Here is a 22,265-nt window from a genome sequence, read left to right on the forward strand (position 1 = left end):
GACTTGTGTTTGTGAGCTTGTTAGGAACATAATTCAGAACAAAAGAAATGAGAGTAAATGTTACAGTTGCAAAAGAACTATACTTATGCCTTGATCTTTGGTTTAAATACTTTGTACTTGTCACTCTGTTGCTCTCTGAAAAAGTTACTTTTATGGCATCTCAATAGCAACACTGTGGCCTAACTTTAAAAATGTTTCAGCAATTTTAGTGCTTCCAGAGGGGAATGGAAACTAGTAAAACTTGGACTTTTCTGCCATTGCTCTGGAAAACCTAGGAAAAAACCTAGGAATATTAACTTTGGATATCCACCAGTGATTGCTCAACCCTGTAGATTTTCATTGAAGTACATGTGCATCACATTTCAGTATTTTTCTTACTGCTTTCCTGGGCTTGGATCTAGCATGGAGATGCAAATTATTCTCCTCTGTTCTGTTACTGTTAGATTTCTGACAGCGGTGGGAGCACATTAAATCCCTCAACTCCTCTTGGATTTCTGAAAAACAATGATGATTTTTTTAGGGAAGTGTTGACCTACTCTTTTAATAAAGAACTTGTCTTGTATTCCACTTTCCCATTTTTAGAATCATGGTTCATATTGCTCTTGCTTCACAATCATATAACATCCTTGTGGAGAGTACAGCAGTTGCTTACCTGGAAAAGTAATATTAGAAAAGTGTGTATTTTTAGCTGCCTTTTGATGTGATGTAGCAGCTGGAAACAAGGAGGGACAGCATATGGTGATCTGACAGCACTACCAGCCACAACCTGGGAACTGCTGTTTTGGACTTGAGACCAAAATGTGGGGAAACCATTTCATAGGCTTGATTATGCGCATTGTGCCTGGCACTTCAGTGATCCACAGACTGTGGCTTTGCTCTTGGTTGTCAAAAGTCTTATTTCAGAGTCCTCCCCATGACTGTACTCGACAAATGTTGTTAATGAATAAAAGAAAAGCAAGTTCTATGAAGCTTTTTGTTTGTTAATATGCACTAAAAATATATAAAAAGCAGGCAGTTCCATGGACATATTTCGGAAATAAATAGTAAAATATTCCTTTTACATAAGTGACTAATGGTAAATGTCTAAATGAAAAGATATTCTAACTATGAACAAAATTTCTGCTTTTGCCTTTGTAGTAATCATGTCCACAAGTCAAAGAAGGAATCTAGCAAGTTCAAATTGAGGTATATTCTCAAGACAAGACACAGTGACTCATTTGCTTTTCTGGGTAAGAAAGGTATCTTTATTCTCTTGAGTGTGACAAAAAGTAGTTAACCTTTCAAATTTAACTTTTGAAAAGTACAGTCTGTCAAGCCAATATGCTGGGGGGTTGTGGGTGGAATGTTTTGTTGATTTTTATTTGTTCTTGAAGTTTTTTGGGCATGTGTAGAGAACTTTGCACCCGTCTAACAGTCATAAGATATTTTAGACTAGTAGTGCAGAGGAAGAGCAATAAAGAGCAGTTTCAGAATAAAAGACACCACTGAATAGCATATGATTGGTTAGAAAAGTAATTCTAAGTTCATTGTCACAAAAATGTGTACATTTTCTAACCTGACTTGCAAAGGGAGTAGAGTTTATATAGTATCTCGTTCTTTTCTCTTCCCAAAAATCTTAAACAGCTCTCTGACTAGGAAGCGAATAAAAAACTTAAAACTTGAGACAAAAGTGTAGAAGTCAACCGTATATATATATTGTGTTGACAGGCTGGCAGCCAGCAAACATGTGCTCCCTCATAGTCAGCATGGATATTCTGAGATACCACAAACAGCTATGATCATTGCAATGACATGATAGGTGTTGTTGGATGCTTCCTGCAAATCTGTATGTGGTCTGACTTTAGTAGTTGATCCCAGCTTGATCCAGACAATCCAGAAAGAAAAACAATTTTTGGATTTTTTAATCAGGAAGACATTCTTTGCTCATCTCCTTACAGTCTTTATGTATACATGGAACTTTATGTATACATGGAACTTATGTATACATGTGGCATCTTCTGTGTGTAACATTGGTCTGTGTCTCCCTCCTTAATAACCATGCAGGTGCTGTGCAGATTGCCCTTAGCACTGTGTTGTAAGTAACTTGTACCAGTAACCATCAGAGACTGAAGGCCTGATTTCTCCCTTCTCCCCAGCTCCCTTATCCACACTCAATTCTTAAGGTCTTATTTAGTGCAGTGGATACCTGGCTTGCAGAGTTTGCTGGATCATCTGATGACAGAATGAGAAAGAAAGCTTTTGGTTTTTGTTCCTATCAAAGTCAGGTATTATACATTCATTGTGTTTCATGTTTCTCTTGTGGGCTCTGACTCTTCCCCAGTCTCAGTGGATTCTGCTATAAAGTCGTAGGCTTACAACAATGCTCCTGTTACAACAATTTGCAGCCTGGATCAACAGAGTATCGCCTACTTGTTTATCATCCACTTCATGTCATGAGCCCCCATCCATTCAGTCACCGCTTCAGATTCCTCTCCAGTTAGGAACAGAAAACAAGTGCAGCAACAGAGGAGTGTTGCTGCACAATAATGTGTTTCCAAAGAATAGAACAGTTTCCACAGAGAGTAAAATTAGATAAGATGACTGTCCTGGGGTGACTATGATTCTTGTATCCCCAGTCACCTTGTTTATGTTACATATTAAGTTCTGCACCTTTAAGACTGGCTCTGAGAGTGAAGGAGGGAAGAAGAAGTGTGCAGTTTGTATTGAGGAAAAACACTCACTGCCCCGCATCCTGGTCCTGGACTGTGGTGTCTGCAGCATGGACAGACAGCAGGACAGAGCTCTCCTTTGCTTTTAGTTAGGTTTTAGCTAGCTGAAGCAGAGAAGTTTCCCTGGACTTGGATCTGTTCAAACGTGCTCTGGACTGAAAACCCAGCCAATCCCCAGGAGCTCACGCCTGTGGCCCACCAAGGCCTTGGCCTTGGCACTTTCCAGCCCTGAAGGGACTGATAAGAACCTGAGCAGGCTGAGCTACACCACATGAAAAGGACTTTTTCCTGGATTTGCCATCTCATTGAACAGTGAGAGGTTTTATTGTTTAGTATTACTCAATTTATGTTAAATAAACCGTTTTTTTCCACTTTTCTCCAAGGAAGTCTTCTCCCAAACCAGTTGAGGGAGGGGCTGCTTGACTTTGTTTCCTGGAGGGACCCCATTTGGGTTCTCTCCCAAATTTTCCCTAAATCAGGACAATGACATATTTTAGTCTTTTAAGTTTAGCACTTTTCTCAGAACTTAATTAGATCTAATTTAGCTTGGCATTGCCTGACTTTTTTTAGTACAGAATTAGCCTGTTTCCCTGTGTCCTAGGGTTAATTTTGGCAGTCTTGTTCCAATTATCAAACTCGGTTTCTAAAGATGTAATTTCAGAATACACACTGCTAATGTTTTTATCTTTTTACTGTATCTTCATGATTCACTGTCATTGTGTTTGTCATCTGTGCATCTCCACTGTCATCTCTGGAACTGCTTTCTTTTTAAGTGTTCTTACTAAAGATAGAAAGGCTCCTTGGGCTTTTTTGTTCTTTTATATCTTACGTAATAAAGCCAGACCATTGGCTGGTGGGGGTTTTTTTGGCTGTTTTATATGGCTTATGTTAATGTATCAGAGACTTTATAATTCTAAAATTGTCTTTTAGTGATTGTCTCATCTAATAATGATGAATGGGTTTTTCCCCCCTAAACTTCTATTTTTGTGCTACTTCTTTTAATCTTGCAAAGCTATATATTGGAATTTATGTGGTCTGCAGCTGGAGCTTTAGCTCTTACATGGTGTTATCTGGACATTTGCAGTGTACTTGTTGGATTTTACTAACTGCTCTCGTAGTTTGGAGTGACTTGGACAGTTCTTATTCAGGATTTGTTTTACTGCTGCTTATTGGAAGCTTATCAGGGAGTCATACTTAACATGATTTAAAAATTCTTCCGAAAATGAAAAATTTTAGACTGTGTATTTGCTATTCATCAAATACAACTATGCAGACCTGCCTACATGCCTACAGAAAAATAGGAGGGCCTACTTGTAAATTAAATGTTTGTAGTTTCTTAAACACTTTATTTGTGGTGATTTTTCTAAATATTAATTTAGAAAATATTCAAAAATATGGATGTTTTTCTAAATATTAAAATGGTGTTATATATCTTGCTTCCACATAACCCTAGAAAGACTAGGGCATTTTTTAAAACATATTGCATTCAGTTAATAATAGTCATCTTGGGTCTGTAACTTAATTGGTAACTGAAGATGTATCCTCATGTTTTAAAACTATATTTTTATTTTAATATTTCTTCTCTTGAATTTAGATAACATAATCCATGGATAAAGTGGGAAAGATGTGGAACAATTTCAAATACAGGTGCCAGAATCTCTTTAGTCATGAGGGTGGAAGCCAAAATGAGAGTATAGTTGTGAACTCCAATAATTGCTCATCTGGTAAAGACAAAGCCATCCAGATAACTGACTTGACTCAACAACCCAGCAGCCCTTTGAGAGAAAACATTGCTTTGCAATTAGGCTTAAGTCCTTCAAAGAATTCAGCAAGGCGGAACCAAAACTGTGTCACAGAAATTCCTCAGATTGTTGAAATAAGCATTGAGAAAGAGAATGACTTGTGTGTCACCACAGGGGCCAGGCTTGCTCGAAGGGACTCTTATTCTCGGCATGCTCCTTGGGGTGGGAAGAAGAAGCATTCCTGCTCTACCAAAACACAGAGCTCCCTGGATACTGAAAAAAGATTTGGTAGAGCACGAAGTGGTTTGCAGAGGAGGGAGAGAAGGTATGGGGTGAGCTCAGTCCATGACATGGATGCAGTATCCAGCAGGACAGTAGGTAGCCGTTCTCTGCGACAGCGTCTCCAAGATACTGTTGGGCTGTGTTTTCCCATGAGAACTTACAGCAAACAGACCAAGCCTCTGTTTTCTAACAAAAGAAAGATCCATCTCTCTGAACTAATGCTTGAGAAATGCCCTTTCCCTGCAGGCTCAGATCTGGCCCAAAAGTGGCATCTGATTAAACAACACACAGCGCCTGTGAGCCCTCATTCAACTTTCTTTGACACATTTGATCCTTCCTTGGTTTCCACAGAAGATGAAGAAGACAGGCTCAGAGAGAGACGTAGACTTAGTATTGAAGAAGGGGTTGATCCCCCTCCCAATGCCCAAATACACACTTTCGAAGCTACAGCACAGGTAAATCCATTGTATAAACTGGGACCAAAGTTAGCCCCTGGTATGACTGAGCTGACTGGGGACAAAACCATAACACCTCCAGGGAACTGTGACTCCGAAGAGGACACAACGACGCTTTGCCTGCAGTCGCGCCGACAGAAGCAGCGTCAGATGTCAGGAGAGAACCACAGCCATATCAGCAGGCAGGGGGCTTGGAAAGTGCATACTCAGATCGATTACATCCACTGCCTCGTGCCAGACTTGCTCCAAATCACAGGTAACCCATGCTACTGGGGCGTCATGGACCGCTACGAAGCAGAAGCACTTCTGGAGGGTAAACCCGAAGGCACTTTTTTGCTCAGGGATTCTGCACAAGAGGACTACCTCTTTTCAGTGAGCTTCCGCCGCTACAACCGCTCGCTGCACGCACGCATTGAGCAGTGGAACCACAACTTCAGCTTTGATGCCCATGACCCCTGTGTGTTCCACTCCTCCACTGTTACGGGGCTTCTGGAACACTACAAGGACCCCAGCTCTTGCATGTTCTTTGAACCATTGCTTACTGTATCTCTGAATAGGACCTTTCCCTTTAGTCTGCAGTATATCTGTCGGGCAGTAATCTGCAGGTGCACTACGTATGATGGAATTGATGACCTTCCTCTACCCTCAATGTTGCAAGACTTTCTAAAGGAGTATCACTATAAACAAAAAGTCAGGGTGCGATGGCTGGAGCGGGAACCTATAAAAACAAAGTAAATGAAAATCAAAATAAGCTTCTGGAACATGTTTTTTTTTGTGTATTACAGTTTAACTGCAGCAAGTGCACCGACAACGTCTAGCTTTTCTGCAATATCTTATTTAAGCTGAGTGTTAGTATCCTGTCAGATGCTGCCTGCTGTTAATCAAACTAAGTTGTGATGCCTCTTGGAAACAATGAGCAGACAATTCTGCACGTTTTTCATTAAGGCCTAATGAAAATATTTTTGCTAATTTCTAAATATTTTGTTTCCCTTTTATAGCTGTAGTAATTGGATGAAGAAACTATGAGGCATTTCCCATGAGGCATTCATGTAATGCTGTTAAAGAAAGGCTTTATTGGAGGGGCATTTTTGCTAATATTTGAAGTGTTTTTTTAAAATTCTCTTCTTGAAAACTTTACTCAGAGCAATAATTTAGCTCACAAAAGTTTCCAGATATTAGTGAATATTTTCATGTAATGAAGAGCAGTTCATTAGAAGCAGTCCATTAAGTTAATGGTGCTTTGATGCTAACAGATGAATTGTGCTTTTCACAGTGTATAAGGTTTCCTAATCATTAAGACTTGAATATGCCTGCTCAGTACTGTAATTTTGTTACAAACACTTGGAGATTTAAGTGGCATTGTTAGCAAAAGTAATACTGTCTCAGACAGTTAAAAATACCTTCCAGTGTGAATTGCTGCTTCTGTGACAGGACACAGAATTAGATTACTGCTGTGAAACATAAGGTTGTGGGTTTTTTCCAAAACAGATTTTGGTGGCTTGACTGCTAGTAAGTTACAATGGAAGGTAATAGTGGCAAGAAAAAAATGTTTAATTATTTAAAGTTGTCTGATATTTTTATGGAGAACATGACAAGTGGTTGAATTATTATAATCAGAGTATAATCTGACATATCTGAAACAAATGTCAGGTTTCAAGGGTACTGGTACACTTTATTTGTAAATATCTTTCCATCTGCGCTTTTAAAAATGTTTTAAAGTAATATGCACTGATGATAGTTTCAACAGATTACTTAGAAACAAGATTCTGACTTCTGTTTGCTTATTTAATTGGAGATGGAACTTAAAGTAGTTCTGTCTTAGATATTTTGCACTAAAATTTTGTTGGAATGCCCTGACCCCTGTTTAATGTTTTTGTACCAATTCTGAGTGCTCCCTAGTTTCTTTACCAGCTGCTACAGTATTTTATTTCCTACTTCTCTATGGCAGTGACCTGTGCGAGGTAGGAAACATTTTGGCTGCAAGTACAATAAACGTTATTCTTGTATGCTACACTAACCTTTCTATTGATGTATTTTTCTGCTTGCTGTGCCTTGTTCTGGCTTTTTGTGCTAATAAAGTACAGTATGTTCAGTGTTATACTTGTATATCTGCTCTGTTTTTATATATTCATGTAACTTGTAGCAGTTAAATGAATTTTTAATAGGCTTTTCTTAGCATTTAGGATAGGTAATGCACAAGTACTGTGCAGCTGAATACTAGTTGGTCAGCACACCATATTCCTGTTTTTTGTTACAGTAACTTGACAGTGTACACCACTGAATAACATTTCTGTAGTCACTGCAAGGTAATGGACTTGTCTGCAGGCATAGAGCATTTTACAGGTTTTTGTAATGCAAAGGATAAATGTTAAGCAAAAAGTGTTCTAAAACATTATTGATCCCCTGTAATGGTTGCTGAAGGTGTTTCAGCTTGTTATATAAGTAACTGCTAAGGCTGATATTTTGATACTCCCCACTGAGGAATGCTTATTCCTTTAAATTGACAGTACAGCAGTGGCATTTGTTCACTTTTAGGCTATTTTAATAAATACTTGTACACACAAGCTAGTCAAATGTCCTGTTTTTACCAAAGAATACTGTCAATTTATGTTGGGGTATTTTTTTAGTTAAAAAAAACCACAGAAACTCAAGAGTGGAGAGGTGCAATTTTTGTTCTATCAAATATTTATCCCAAGCTAAGATAAACCAAAGTATTTGACAACTTCATCTGAACCTAAGTAATATATACTTTTATGTTGGCAGAGCCTAAAAGTTTTACATCAATGGTGTCGTCATTATTCCTGAACTCACAATGCACCTGAAGAGGAATGATTTAAATAATTTTGTAATGACTGGAACAGCACTACATAAAAGCTCATACTATGAGGGGTTAATCTGAAGCACCAAGAAAGCACTTTAAAACATGTGTTTATATGCTTGTGGAAAGTTTGTGATCCCGTTATGCATTCTTTGTAGTAGATGATCTTCTTTCATGTGTTAAAAGACTTCAATTGTTAAAATGGAACTTTGTTTAAAATATGTAAATACTAAGTTTGTGTACAACTGTGCTAATGGTCTCTTAAGTTTTGAATTGTGTGTGTGTCCTTGGATATGCAATTCTTGATTTAAAATCTGCTCTAAGCATAAAAAGAGGAAAAAGTCACCAGCATGAAATTGCACCTAAGTGTACCTTCACTGTGTTGTTCTCACTGTTCCCTCAGTTGAATCTGAATGCCAGATGAGTTTACTTAAATTCTTGCTTTTAATATTACTGTCATACAGTCAGCCTGCAACCAAGCTTTGTCCTGGTGTAGGGACCTGTTTTCATTTACACCTGTTGCAGTTGCTTGTCATGAATTAGCTGTGACATTGTCAATGTGGTCAGGAATACACATTCATCTAATTTTTAATCACGTGGTGTAATCTTTGGGGAAAAAAAAAAAAAATAAAAACCCCAAACTCTTCTCTCAGAAAGTTTGCTCTTGCATTTGTATAAATAATATTTATGGAGAGATTTGCTCCCCAAAACACACAAAAAAGGAATGGTCCATTTCTCTACAAAGTTTTTAAAGCTTTGCTTCACTGAAATATACAGAATAATTTGCTAGTGTGGTTATGCTAGAATGAATCGCTTTTTAAATTTTGGTGGACTTGAGTGTTGACTATTCCATTTGCAGTGTATTTCTTAACGAATACATTTTCAGTTCTAAAGGCATTTTAATGCTAGTAGGTGGAGAATGCAAATAGTTGATTTATCATTTGTGTTTGTCATTCTGGTTTCATTTAGAAAATCTTAAATGTGTCTTAAAGAGGTACACAAACCACAGCTTTATCTTTTTTTAATTTAACAGTAGGATTCAATGTAAAAAGGTACGCTTTTATTATTCCAGTCTAACTGAGTTTTTGAGCCTCAGTCTTGTCAATTTTTTTGAGGTGATTCTTGTTTCTGCAGAAAGAGCTATAGAAAGGACTTACCCCATAGGAAGGTTTCGTGTATAAAAGGTATTTTATATCCCTGTGGAATTGGAGAAAGGAAAATATAGTATATTTTGAGTATACAGGTGGGTCTATGAGTTTAGGATTTTTTATCAGTTTTATCAGGTCTATGGTATTTCTCAGTTTTAATTGCATAACTCTTGAAAATACTTGTAAGGCAGGTAGACACTTGTACAGGTAATTTACTCGTCAGAATGGAACTTCTGAAGAAAATAAGTTGCAAATTAATGTTTTGCATTTATGTACTTTTATGTGCATTTGAAGACCTGCTGCTTACAAAATGATAGTCCTTATCAGAAGCACAGAGTTGTGAAAAGATGTGTCTATCTGTAGTGTTTGACAATGTGAAGTCAAGCCTTACAGATATCACTCAAATCCTTAAGTCCATATTTAACTTTAAGGTTCTGCACTATTTAGAAACAAGCAAAGATTCTGAATTTCTGTGATAAAAGTCCTGTTTGCTCCAGTCTCCATGTATAAGCCAAAATATTTACAAAATGCTTTAAAGCTTTTCTCTGCTGCAGAATTAAATGTAAGACAGAAGTTGTCATGGTCAGAAGTTGCTGAGTACCAGAGAGTTGTATCTGCAGGCATCATAGTTATTTTTTTTCCAAAATTATCGTGAAAGACTATTTAATGGAAAAATATGAACTGAATCTTAGTTGATTCTTTCTAAAAAAGCATTTCTCCATGCAAGACATTTAAAATTCATATATAAAATTATGAAAGTGCTTTTTGAGCCTCATTTTGTGAAAGTTCTGTTGTGAAGTGAGCATGTATGTGCCAAACCTTAATCTGCAAGTATCTGGCACATGTATATTTATATGTTAATAAGATGCCTCTAAGCATGTTTACATTCATGGTCTTTTTTGAAGGTACTGAAATATGGTGAACATTAATATATTGGAATTCTAAAAATCCTCTCTGTTTTCTGTCTGTGTATGGCATGCTTTGCAATTAAAAGGACTATTTTATTTGGATCTTCACCTGCACTTATATATTATGTCCAGTTGATTGATGTGTTTTTTCCTGCTGTCGTCACACTTACCTAAACAGTTGTCTCTGGACTGTGACCAATGGAGATTTTTCCTACCTATTATTTTTAAATAGAAATCAAATCAGTTGCTTTTAAATTATTAATTCCTATGGAGTGTGGTGTAACACTGCTAATTGCTCTCCCTTTTTGCAGCATTGATGTACAGAGAATCATTTAGCTTGACCATGAGTTGTATCTCCTGAATGTAGTTGACTTTAAATGTCTGAATTTTAAGTATTTTTTTTAACGGAAAATCCTCCTGATGAGGGCTTTGAAAAGAAAAAGGTTTGATGTTTTTATGTCAAGATACATAGAGTGAATGTTTAGCAATGAGATGAGAATGTCCTGAAGATACTTTTTAGAAGTCTTTCCCTGTCACTGTCTCAAATCAAGACTCTTTAAAAAAGAAAAAACAAAATCCCAACAATCTCTTGATGACTTAAACCTTACAATCATTTAAAATCTGAAAAGAAATCTGGTGCTTTTACTTAATTTACTCACATGTTGCCAGACTGATTTAAGAATAGTTGTTTCAAGAAGCAAATTAAATCTGTTATTTCAATGAAGCATTGGCATTTATGATTTTATAAAATATTCCATTTAGAAAAATTGTCTACCAACAGGATATTAACCTGATACTGTATTTGTTGTTATCAGGGTAACTATTATGTGTATGCTTTTTGAGCTGAGTAAGTGTTCACTTTGTAAATTTGCATTAAGGCCACAGCTGTTACCAGCAAGGTTCCCTAGGGCCAATGAATTTATGAGCTGAAGCTCCTGGTGCTTGACCCCTTTTTGTCTTCAGTAGGAAAAGAAGTGTATGACTGTGTGATACAAGTGGTGTTACAAATTTCCATGTTAAGCACACAGCTACACTGACAAGCAGAAACTTATCTGAACTTGCTTGTCTGGAGTAAAACAACCTCTCTGCCTTCTCAGCAGGAGCTGTAACTTGGTGGCACGTTGGCAAAGAGGAATCAGAAATAGGTTTTACTCTTCCCTGAGCAGCTGTTAAACTGAACATGGGGAGTGTGCTTCCTTTGCGATAGGGTATCTGAACTCCTTAGAGCCCTGAGAATTTTAATAGTGTTTGGAAGATACAGAAGCACTTGGTTGCTTTGTCACTTCTTGCTTTTGTTGTAGTTTTGCAAAAGCTTGAAGAGATATATTTATTAAAATTGAATCTATGTAGTTACCAACTGTATAAGCACTACTTCGTAATTTCTTTACAGAGATATCAAATTCCTACACAATTATATTTAAACTGTTTTGGGAAAATGAATAATGACACTGTAGGCACAAATTAATTCAGATTGCACTATAAACTTTCTTACCAGAAGCCTTCATTCTTTACAAAGAACTATGCGATCCCTACACAGAAACTGTAGCTTTGGTGGTGCGCTATTTGGTAGATGTCCAAAAAAGCGGCATCCAGACGGTCCCTGGACCTTTTCTGACATTCCAGTTGAAGGGGCCTGGCAGGCCTGCTGGGCACTCGAGGAGTTGGCTGGCAAGCACACCATGCCAAGTGTCACCCAATGCCAGCACCTTGTGTAACTGTGCTGGTTTAGGTTGCCCCAGCTTAGATGTTTTTTAACTCACTGCAGCTTAAATGTTTCTCCACCCTGCCTAATTTGTCTTTGTTATATGGTTGCCAAACTGTCTTGCATCTTAATGGAGTAAGAAAATTCATGTGATTTATGGCTATCCAACCTGTGTATTAAGTAATAGATGGCTCTGTCTTAATAAACGGGGTATAAACTGCCATATTGTTTTCTTTTTATATTGGTTTGGGAGCAAAAAGTTGTGGGTTTAATGAGTTTATTTTAAGTCCATGCTATAAATGCATAGTTTTACAAATATTTAGTTGCACATGTCAAGAAAGATAAGTAGTTAACCCAGAGTCCTTTTCTGTTTCATCTAAAATACTTGAGCAAAGAGATCCTCAGACTGATAGTTTTTGTCTTCAGAAGTTTTATCACTCTTTGAAATTCATCAATTAGTTTAGTGAGTTTTCACTTAAATCACTTAAAAGTGTTCTTCTCTTCAGCTGTGGGCTATGGACATGGTTTTGTGACAAACATATCTTCTAGAGCACAGCCCCCATGAGCGCAAACTAAGGAACAGATGTCGATGTCATCCTGTAAACTGAGTGTATCTCCTCTGTGCCTGATGGGAGCTGCTTTGAAAGCAAATTAGTGCAAGCCCTATAGCTAATTATGAAAACTGAGCAAAATGCTGCTGTTGAGCAGTTATAGCAGAGCACAGCAACAACCATGTCACAAGCTGAAGAAGTGGGCTGCACTGCGGAGCTATTTTGGGCTTCTAAATTTGTTAATTATGTATTTTCTAGACCACTGCTCCTAAAAATACATTTAGTCTAGGCTCCATTGGAGTATTTATATCTTGTCACTGGTAAACTAATAGAAAACTGAAACCCTGAAAACAAACCATGTGTTTTTGGCTGTTTTATATAGAGATTGCCCTTATAGATTTAGCTTCATTGGTACATGGAGAAGGCTACATGTCTTAAACTCACCTGAAATAAATCCATAATTAATTAAGAAATGAAAGTTATGGAAATTGATTAGCCTGTTAAAGTGGTGGGTTTGAAATATTAAGCTCTAATTCTGTAAAACTTACGGCAGATATCCTAATATTATATTAAGTATTTTATGTATTTATCTAAGGAAAATACAGGCACAATGATATTTCATAAGGGTTTCAAAACACTAGGTGTTCTGAAGCTAAAGTTCCTAAAATCACTATCTTCTGCATCACTTTCCAAGGGAAGGGAATTTTAGGAGTCTCTTAGAAAGCTATTGCGTTGTGATTTGGCATGTGTCTAGAAGAGAACATGCCATTATATAGAATAAATGTAGGAGGGGCCTTGCAAAGAACATGTCTGTTATAGCAGCACAAGTTATGCAGAGGGGAATGTGTTCCTTTAGGATTTTTCTTGGGCTTCTAAGTGTCTAGTAAGCATTTATTTGGTTACCTAAATTGAATGCAAGTGCTCTAAGCACAGTAGATTGCTGAAAGTGACATTGATGCCACCGAACACAGGACCTGGACAAATGAATCCGTAAGAAAGGTTTTTGTTGTCACTTCACCTCTGAAGCAGCTGATGGTGTGAGGAACATTACTGTGGTTTCACATCTGAGCTTCCCAACATCTGATAGCTTGGGTGTGGATGAAATAATGTTGGCATGACCTACTTGTGAGACTGTTTTCAGTTCACTATCCCATCAGGTGTTGTGGGGCATCTGGGAAGTAAAGGTTATAAACCTTCACTAGGGGTTTTCACAGCTTCTCCTAAAAAGTTACCAATTGCTATTTACAGGGTTTCTAATCCTCAGAATAGCATTAGTTGGAGCTCTCATCTTTACTTTAGTAGGAATACATAAATTTATCTTGATTTCAAGAGTGGGACAGAGACTTCAGAAGGCCACAAAGAACTGCTTGGAATCAGACTGGCTGGACATGGAGTAAGTGGGATGTATTGCTGCTCAGGTTTCACTTTCGTGGAAGAAGAACAATGATACTTGATTAATCTGTGAAACGCTTTGTGGTCTAGTGAGGAGCATCATGTATGTTACACTCTCCCTTCAGCAAGCAGTAGACTGAGGTAGGTGTGTGTATTTGCACTGCAATGTTTTTGCTCAAGGATGACTGACGTGACCTACATGATATGCAGGTGTGCAATGGTGTGGACTGAGTCCCATATGCCCTTTATGGCCTAACCCAGCCTTTGTTAAGCCATAGTTTGGCTACACATAAAGTGGCATTTGCTCCTTAGAAGCTCCAGTGTGGAGACACTGGCTTTCGCCTCCTCGCTTTTGTAATTTTATTTTTTGTGTCCAGTCTGATGAGGCTGATAAACCTACAAGCAGTGTGCAAGGAGAATTTCTTGGAATGAGCTGAGGAATTGCTGAGATTGTTATAATTCTGTACTACAGAAGTGCCCTGTTTTATTTATATACCATTTGTCTTCAGTTTCATCATGTGCCAAGAGGAAAAAATACAGACTTTCCCTTCAAGTGGTTGCTTGTATAACCATTCATACTATGGGCATGTGGACACCTTGATACTTCAGCCAAAAACTTTTCTGCCTTAGCAGGCCTCATGACAATGCTCTCCTTCCCTCCACCCCCAGGCTGGCACACATGTTGTGTACTTATGGTTGGAATATTCTTTCATCCTTGTTCTTCTAAATGTCTATTTGAGCCTGAGCTATCCAGCTTTTCTTTTAAACTGCAGGTTTGCTTTCCTGACTTTATGGGCGTGGCTTTGCATGAAGGCTGTGGCTTAAGCTGTGTCAGATGTGGTGGAGCCAATGCTGACCATCAGTCTGGTGAGTGCTGCCAGTCTTTATGCTGTTCAGGAAAAAGCCAGCGGGAAACATTCTGTGAGGAGGCTTTTAACTCAAGTGTTTGCAAGAAACAACAACAGCTTCAGCTTTATTTTTTTTAAATGATTTTAACTTCATCTTGACTCCATACTTCAACGAGTCTTAATCTATACGCTGGATAACCTCAACTAGATTTTTGTTTGCTTGTTTGTTTGTTTTGCTACATTGGAGGGTAAAAGAAAAGAAGGGGAAAAGTGCTTATAAATAGTTCCAGCGCAAACTTCGAAAGAAGTTTCCAAGTCTGGTATCTATGTCACTTTAAGACCTCCTTAAATTCTCAGGTGTCTGGTATCTCTGGCTGGAATTTAAGACTGGCACCAGCTCCAGAGATACAGTTGCCCAGAGAGGTTGAGCACTGTCCTGAAGCACTACTTGGCTGCAGCTCTTGGTGAATGCCTTGGAAGTCACTTTCCAGCATGTCATCACTTGCTGCTTCACAGGCACTGGTGCCCTCCAGAGCTTGCCCTGGGTCCTGCTTTTTGGCAGTTTTAACTTTTTCACAAAGGTTCTATGTCTAATCCTTATGCTCCTCCCAGGACCAGTACTACCTCATGAAGCAGCCTAAGATGGTCTGAAGCTATGAATGTGGCTCAATCTTCCTTTGCTTCCTTGGGGGTACCTATTGTATCTGGAGAGGAGTTTAGGTGAAAGAGTTGATCCCCATTTCAGATCAGGCAGAGGATGGATCTAGTGGCCAAACTTGCTTTCCATGTCCTGTGGTTAGAGAGCTTTTACTACCCTCCTTTAGCCAGAAGTCTTGGGTTGACAGGAGAGACTCTGACTTGGCTCATGCCTGAGTAAGCTTACAGACCAAATCCCTCCATCCAAACAGGGCCATTTCTGGTGTCCTTGTCATGTGCAAGGTAAGAGATTGTGCCCATATGCCTTGGTTAATGGAACAGGGCTCTCCTCAGGCTGCCTTTTCCTGGACTACAAAGATAATGTCTGCACCTGTATCATGAGCGATTTGCACTCTGAGCAGTGAGCTGCCTTCAGTTTTGTGTAAGGAGAATTTCCTGCAGTATAATTGCCCCCCTCAGAGTGTTTCAAAGTGTTCCTCTTGTTTTCTCAAGACACTGTCTAGTCTTACTATGGCCATTTTAGCTTGACTCAGTAATAGCTAATAATTTGTTGTGGTACAGCAGGTTTTGCCAAAAATAACTAAGCAATTAACTAATCAGTAACAATCAAGTAGGCACTGATCAACACTATGCTTCAGACTTTCTCACAGACTTTTAAATCAGCATCACCACTCAAAGATCTATTCATTGCCCTTAGTCATATGGTCCTCAATGTTAAATCATGGCTTTGCTCTTCTGTCGGGAGATACCCTAATTAACAGCAGCAATGAATGCTTAAGCCAAGTAATTAGATTCTCTCCTTCAAGTTTAGTCATCACTTCTCTGTAGGGACATGTTCTTCTCTTCTGGCACACTGACATCTGAGCTTCTTAGTGAAAAGTTTGTTTGTAGCCGTCTTTGCTGCTCAAACACTGTTTTTCTCCTCCATCCTGCAATGGTTAGAAACCCTATGGATTTAGAAACATTTCATTCTCATTTAATTTTCATCTCAATATGTTATTTTAAAACCTCTTTCCTTAGCGAATATTTAAACTGGATTCGATATATATGAAGATCAGATGGTTGAGCCCATAGCAACCATTCTGCTGGCTGTCAAATTGATGACAAGGGTGAGAAATGCAAACCCTTCTAACTGGCCCTCCCTGCAGTGTTTCTCTCTTGACAAAATTGCCTTCTTCACTTGCTTTACTGTTTTATCTGAGTTTTGTTTGTGCTCATTACAGTTTTTCCCAAAAAAAACTAGGAATGTTTTTCCACATCTAAGTCCAGGTCTCGGCTCTTTTATCTAAGGGTTGTGGAACCGAAGAGCTGTTTGTGACACCACCTATAATGAAAGTGAGTGGATGACAATATTAAAAGTGGTCAGAATGCCACTCAGCAAAGCTTGGACTACTCTGGTGAACTGGGTGATGGAAGCAGCTACCTGGAAGTGTGGTTGCATCTTTACCAAGGAGAGTGCTGATGTAAGGGCTTCCAGGAATGGTAAGCTTTCAGCAGAACAGTGCCCTGCTTCCCTCTCCCCTAGGGACTGCAAAATTCTGCACCTTATCATTTATTCAGATTCCAGGGATAGCAGGGTTGTTTACCAAATGGAGAGTCTGTGGAAATGGATGTTGCTCCTGTAAAAATGATGTTGTGACCTTGTGTATCGTGAATATGTGTTTTAACTGACATATGTTTTCTATGGTTAACTATCTGAAAAATTTTAAGCTTACTGAAGTTGTATTTTGGGAGGATGTTTCTTTGTGCCAAGCCAATCTCTTTGCACGGATGAGGAAAATACTAAAAAACTTTAGGCAAATGCCTTCACATAAAGGTTTTTGAGCTAATAAGTAAATATGCAAAAGAAGTCTAAAACTTTCTTACAATGTGTTTATGTATAGAATGACCTTCCAAAGCTATATTTTCATTTTGCAGCTTACTTAACTAGTGCATATGTATCCCTGTCATGTCCCCACCTAGAACTTACTGTGCAGTTGTTGGTCAGCATAGACATTAGGTGAAAGGTAGAAGGTGTACTTGTCGTGTGTGTGGTGGGTTATAGAATCATGGAATATGATTGAGTACGAAGTGCTGAGTTGGAAGTGACCCTTCAGGATCATTGCATCGCAGCTACTGTTTAGGTCAACAGGTTTTGGAAGCCAGGTTAAAAATTACAGGGCTGGGATTCCTCCTGTATGAAATCCAGACCTGGATCAGCACATCACCTGTGATTTTCTGTAAGTGAACTTGTAGATCTACAAATACAGAATTTGAAGCTGCAGGTTTTAATAATTTATGTGTTTTGTCTTGATTCAATTGGTTTGTTCTACACTGATTAAATGCTGTTGCGTGAGATGAGAAATTAGTATGAGTTTACAAAAAAAATGGGCACTTAAGGGAAAACTGTGAGGGGCTTTGAGCCGGTAGACTCAGAAACAGTGGACTGGGTTAGGCAACACTGCCTGTGTGGTGCGGGCCTGGGAAGTATTCATGGAATACCTTGTGGAATGCACCCCCCAGCCCTAGCTCCCCACTGCAGCTTTTGAGCTGTGTGTTTAAATGTTGTTTGCATGGAAGCTGCAACATGGGGAAGGTGGCCACAGATAGTGCAGGCTCACCTCTTTCCTCAAAATGTCCCACAGCATGACGGTGAGGCTACAGCTGCTCCAGTGGACCCTCTCTGTAAAGGCCATGGCCTTCCAGGAACACAGCTGTGCTTTGTTCCATGTTGGCATTAGGTCATTACTCCAAATAAGAGATTTCTTGTTGTGTATTTGTGGAAAGAAAGTTTGAGTCTCCTTTATTCCTTGCTTACTGCATCTGGCTTGGGATTCAGTGCTGTTTGGTGGCCTGTTTCACTGCCTGTGTGCTCACTCTCTGTCATATTACCATGTTGTGCATGGGCTGACTCAGCTCACTCTTTGTCCTCAGCAACCAGTCTGGGAGAGTGTTCCAGTGTTACCTGTTGCTCCCAGCCTTCCCATATATATATTTACAGACAAACTCTTTTAGGATGAGACATGTGGTCATCCTGGGGCATGTGTGCCAAAAGCAGTCCTACATGGCCACGGCAAAAGCCTTACACTCAATTCATGTTGTGGAAATATTGAGATGGCCAAAGGTTCAGCGTGCTGACTTCCAGCAAGGGAAACCAGCTGCAGGGACATCACAGGTAACTGTCCATTGTACAAATATCCCAATATTTGGTGTATCAGGACACACCCCAAAGAGTTTTGATCACAATCCCAGCAATTTCTTGTGCAACAGAAAGGCTCTTCAACTTCTCAGATATGATTAAGATGGGCTTACATGCCCATCTTAAGATGGTGGGTTTGAACAAGGACTGTGATGATTCACTTACACGTGTTGTCAGTTGAACAAAGTCCTGTGTGTCTGTGTGCCTTGTGTGTATAATTGTAAATAAAAATGTAGACATATTTAAAAACTAACTTGTATTTTTTGTTTGTTTGTTTGAAGATGGCATGGAGACGAACTGTAAGTAATTCACTGTCTTTTCTTTCCTATTACGATTGTTGAGATTTAAATAGACCAGACCTGCTATTCTGATGATGATGCATGGTCATTGGCATTCCTGGATGTTTTTGTGTTTGTTTTGTGTATTTTTTTAAATTTGTTTGTTTTAAATTCTATTTTGTTAAGATTTATGTAAAATTTACTTAGCCTGAAACTGTTAGATGGATACATAGGAGAAAACCTGTAGAAATGGTTCTTTTAATATTTCAAATTAGTATACATTATGACATTAATGTTTTACACTGCAAATTGGGACATACCCACATTCCCATTCATAATGGGACTACTCATTTTGGGATGGACTCTCTTATTTATACCAATTTATTATATGAAACAGTAATGCCCCTTAATGGCAACAGCTGAAAGGTCTATCATGTGTCAAGAGATACATTAAAACTAGTGAGAGTACTGTAAAGTTCTGAGCTATAGAACATAAAGAAAAGTCTATTAACCAAAGAATTTTTCTGTTATCAGAGCTAGAGATAATGGTCAGAATATGCATCATATTTACATTATATTTTGCTTGTGATAATGAAGGAAGTCAGACTAATCTATCATTTGTTACTTCTGAGTACAAAAATCCTCAATAGTGTGTTTTTCTAATTTGAGAGGTTTTTTTAGAAAATAAAAATTTAAACAATCTGCATTATTTGCAGAGTTTTAAAGTCTCTCCTGAAGCCAGAGAGGCCTGAAAATACAGAATTTATCACATAAAAATTATTTGTCTCTAGGCTTGATACCTTGAGGAGCAGAATCTGACAGATGAAACTAAAAGATACTCTTAGAGATTGGCTGAATGCTTTGAAGTAGAGGAGAAAATATTCTGTTAAGTGGGGAGGTAAGCAGAGATGTTGTGCTGGTGTAGGATTTCCGTTGGCCCTCTTATGGTGGCTACATGAGCTAAATGCTGTCAACAGCTTTCTTTTGTTTACTGAATTCAGAGATAACTCAAATCCACAAACACCCAAGCTTCTTTGAGAAACTTTAACAGGCACTGGGGACTGCTGAATGCGTGCAGACTTTTATTGCTCCAGCAAAGTCAGTCTGTTACCATGATGCTCTGGGGAACTTGCCTCCCCTTGGTGCCTTGTAACAAAAAGCTCCAAGTTTTCTTTGCTTGTTGGCTGTGTGGTTCTAGCAGGGTATAATCTGGACAAATATGATAGGGGAAAAAGGCCCAGCTTGTACCTAGCCAAATTTTTGGGCTGGTAGAAGAAGTAGTAAGATTTCCAAAGAGATCATTTCACTATCAGAGAATACTGGAAAGCATCATATGCACACAACTGTTATTTAAGGCTATTCCTCCTTGCCACACCTCAGTTTAACTATTTAAAACTGCTAAACCCCAAAATGTTAGGGCAGTTACCACTAGACAAGAAGCAATGCAGCTTAGCTGGCCCAAGGACATCAGATGCAATTGTTCCTTGCTCTTAATCCTCTCCCTTGATACCTCCTCTGAAATGATAGTTCCACCTGATCCATGGAGTAGGTGTGGGACAGTTTTCTTCTCTGTAGTGTGTCTGCTGTAAGCCTCTGAGTGATCATACTGCCACAAAGGTTTCATGCCAGCCCCATCCAAGGAGTTCCCAGATGCATGTCAGGAAAAAAGTCAAGCACATGACTTTGCTTCACTGCTCTCAATGTCGTAGGAGCCTTGAGCCATGGTTGCTGTCAAAGGTTCTCTTGGCTTGATTTAGAAATTTACTTCAGCAGTTATTTTTTTGCTGCTTCCCAACTTTTGTACATTAATTTTATTCTTCAGGAAATTGTAATGCCATCAGTAAGTTTTGTTCCCCCTTTAAATTAGAAAGGAGGAGGTAGATGACATCAGGGCTTCACATCACAGGTCCAAATCCTCCCCTGACAGTGAAAAGTCGCATCTACAACACACATATGATTCATGGCTGATGAATTTTATAGTACAGACTTTTAATATTGGAACCTAAATTTGTCAAAACCCATAATTTCCCTTTCAGTTGAACATGTACAGCTGTTGCAAACACTACTGCATGCTGGTACCAAAAAATATCACATTTTTCTTCTACAGTTTGAACGGGAAATAATTGTGGTTTCTCAGATCCCACTTTGAAGCAGCAGGTTTTTATAGCTGGCTGACTTTAATAACTGTAATTGTGTATGTTCCAGCTGTGCAATGGGCAATGGGCACCATGAGTCACTGTCCATCCCTTGGGTTCAAACTGCTTTTACAGAGATGATTCTACAATACTTCTGAGTATCTTCTGCTACATTATTGGGAAGTCCCCTTCTGGTCAGACATGTTGTGGCCAGACAACACAGCTATGTTGTGGCCATTTTAGATGGTTTTCCTGGGGTTTGCATAGGCATATACTACATTGAAGGCTCCCAGGTCAGAGCTGGGAGCAGAGGAGCAGGCTGTCCCCAAGGAGCAGTGGCCTGGCCAGGGATGGGCATATATGGTGATCTCATCCCAGAGCATAGCAGACAAGAGTGTATGAGCTACTGTGTTTGTTACCAGTGTCATCCTGGATCTTCTCCTGAGGGCACATGCTAGCCTGGGGAGCCTTCCCACTGTTGCTGCTCCCTGCCTTGTGCCTCTTTTCTCTGCTTCTATTTGCTGTCACTTCAGCATTTTTCCTAGTAGATTAATTTGCTATAAACATCAACTAAGAAATCCAGGAATTTGTCCACTTTGTCAGAAGGTTAAATGCTCTTGTATTACATTGTTATAAATCCTACCAGGCTCTATGAATTCCTTTCCATCTGAAAAACTCAGATCAGTTTATTAAATAGCTCAGAGTTGTCTGGTGTGGCTGTAAAAAATAAAGAAACTGAGGCAGAAAAGTGATATTCATGTCATCTTGCTGAGTGGACTGTAGGAGAGAGTCGGGTAAGGAGTTTACTCACTTCCAGCTCTCTTCACAACAGCTTTTGCCATGCTGCAAATAAAGTTCAAATACTTAAATATTTTTAAAATACCTTTAAAATAATTAAAATAAATGCCTTCCTATTTCATACATTCCTGCCCACATAGCATATTTACATATTACATGTAGCTGGAAGGTATAATTAGAGATTCCTGTTCAGGCACCTGACTCATAGCACCTTTAGCTTGCTACCATAAATAGCTGAGACTGCTCGTGATGCGATGCCTCAGCCTGTGCATAGAAGGCGACCTCTGCTACTGATCTCTAGGGCAGACTTCAAAATCAGACTTCTTTTCCATAGCAAAAGGCCGTTTGACTCATTCCTAGCAGATGTTTGCACAGGCTTTGGCCGTGAGCCTGGTCCTCAGCCTACTGCTGGTCTCATCAGGTGGGGTGAAGGTTGCCTTCAAGTCAAAGCAGCCATGAGACATCCTCTAAGTGAAGTGTGGTGAGACGCAGGGGATCTGTCTGTGTCAGCTTTTCTGGAGGCCAGCTGCTCGTGGTCTGCTCTGAGAGGTGCTTGGTGGCAAGCACTGGCTCTTTGCATATCAACTGGCCATACTGAGAAATCAGGCACTTGGGTCTGATTTCTTTATGTGCTAAGGCATGCATCATGGGGAGAGAGCTGTTTG

At 39.1% G+C, this 22,265-nt stretch overlaps 1 protein-coding gene across 4 annotated transcripts in view; it reads left to right on the plus strand.

Moving 5' to 3' along the window:
• SOCS5 (suppressor of cytokine signaling 5) overlaps positions 1-11,986 on the plus strand; it is a 36,884-nt gene extending 24,898 nt beyond the window's left edge. For 3 of the 4 annotated variants that reach the window (XM_088052939.1, XM_005523397.3, XM_014252898.2), the window contains exons 2-3: positions 1,138-1,229; positions 4,303-11,986. In XM_088052939.1, coding sequence (XP_087909065.1) covers positions 4,315-5,922 — 1,608 coding nt within the window. In that variant the 5' untranslated portion in view covers positions 1,138-1,229; positions 4,303-4,314 and the 3' untranslated portion in view covers positions 5,923-11,986. The remainder of the gene's footprint in view (positions 1-1,137; positions 1,230-4,302) is intronic. The other variant, XM_014252899.2, reaches the window with a different exon arrangement.
• The last annotated feature ends 10,279 nt before the right edge of the window (positions 11,987-22,265 follow it).

This window comes from Pseudopodoces humilis, chromosome 3 (genome assembly GCF_049639895.1).
Source record: "Pseudopodoces humilis isolate 2021_Gansu_Grassland_sample_001 chromosome 3, ASM4963989v1, whole genome shotgun sequence".
Classification (NCBI taxonomy): domain Eukaryota; kingdom Metazoa; phylum Chordata; class Aves; order Passeriformes; family Paridae; genus Pseudopodoces; species Pseudopodoces humilis.